At 36.6% G+C, this 1,139-nt stretch overlaps 1 protein-coding gene across 1 annotated transcript in view; it reads right to left on the minus strand.

Moving 5' to 3' along the window:
- Positions 1 to 1,139, minus strand: part of tti1 (TELO2 interacting protein 1) — a gene marked incomplete in the record, with an annotated part of 27,456 nt that overhangs the window by 23,263 nt on the left and 3,054 nt on the right. Inside the window, 1 exon segment of the mRNA XM_014015371.1 lies at positions 560 to 737. Within this exon segment, the coding sequence (XP_013870825.1) occupies positions 560 to 737 (178 nt within the window).

Here is a 1,139-nt window from a genome sequence, read left to right on the forward strand (position 1 = left end):
CCTGTGTTTTTAGGGTTATTAACAAAGTTTGTGCACTCAGACCAGTAATATTTGGGGTCACAAGTTTTTGCCATGGATACTTTGTGGGTCAGAAGATAAAAAGTTTGGGAACCACTGATCTAGGAGGCACAGTTTATATGGATAGTATTTATTTTTTATAATAACAAGCTGGAATTAAAATAAGCAAAAAATGAAATAAATATAACTTTTTACTTCTTGCCTTTTTAAAAAAATGTAAGGAGTAGAAAGTACAGATAATTGTGTGAAAATGTAAGAAGTAGAAGTAAAAAGTAGGCTGAAAGATAATTACTCAAGTACAGTACAAATACCCAAAAATTCTACTTAAGTACAGTAACAAAGTATTTGTACTTAGTTACTTTACAACTMTGAACCAATCTGTATTCGCAGATATTTAAAACAGCATCAAAAACTGCCATGTGCCCAAATTCTTTGCTTAGATCTATTTTACATGGCTTTTAAATGGATTTGGATAGAAAAAAAATGCATTCCAACCACGAAGCTTGTCCTGTGAAGTTTAAAGCAGTATATATATTCATACCTAATGTTCTGCAGACCTCCATGAGCACAGAGAAGATCTTCTCATCTGTGAAGTAGAGAAAATGCTTCCTCTGTACGTGAGCAGCGTAGGAGTCAGGAGAGCCTGAGCTCGCCTCCGTGGCATCAACGTAACTCCGTTCCTCCACAACGCGGACATCCATCACATCCAACTCCAGGACCTGAAGATGCAAACAGAGGGGTTTCTGTTAGGGTTTTACACGTTTCACAACTATCTGAGATACCTCGTCAGTCCTTCAAACTAAGACTAGAGCATTCAAACTCCATAAATGTCCATTATTCAGTTAAACTGTTTCACAAATTAGAGCTGGTGTTTGTGTTGATATTTTTATTGCAGTAAACAATGTGTGCAAATGTGTGCGAACAGAAATCCTTACTAACTAAATTAACAAAGGTCAGTATTTAATCCCATGTTTCGCAAATTGTGGTGCGGGTATCACTGATGGTCCTCTGGTGCCCTCTAGTGGTCCTCCAACTATTTACAAGTTAATTACTGGTCAAAAGCTGAACTGTGATGAAAAGCTAAAGAGCAGAGAAAGTGAAAAAAGTGAATGGTTCAATAT

Source organism: Austrofundulus limnaeus, unplaced genomic scaffold (assembly GCF_001266775.1).
Source record: "Austrofundulus limnaeus strain Quisiro unplaced genomic scaffold, Austrofundulus_limnaeus-1.0 Scaffold128, whole genome shotgun sequence".
NCBI classification, from domain to species: domain Eukaryota; kingdom Metazoa; phylum Chordata; class Actinopteri; order Cyprinodontiformes; family Rivulidae; genus Austrofundulus; species Austrofundulus limnaeus.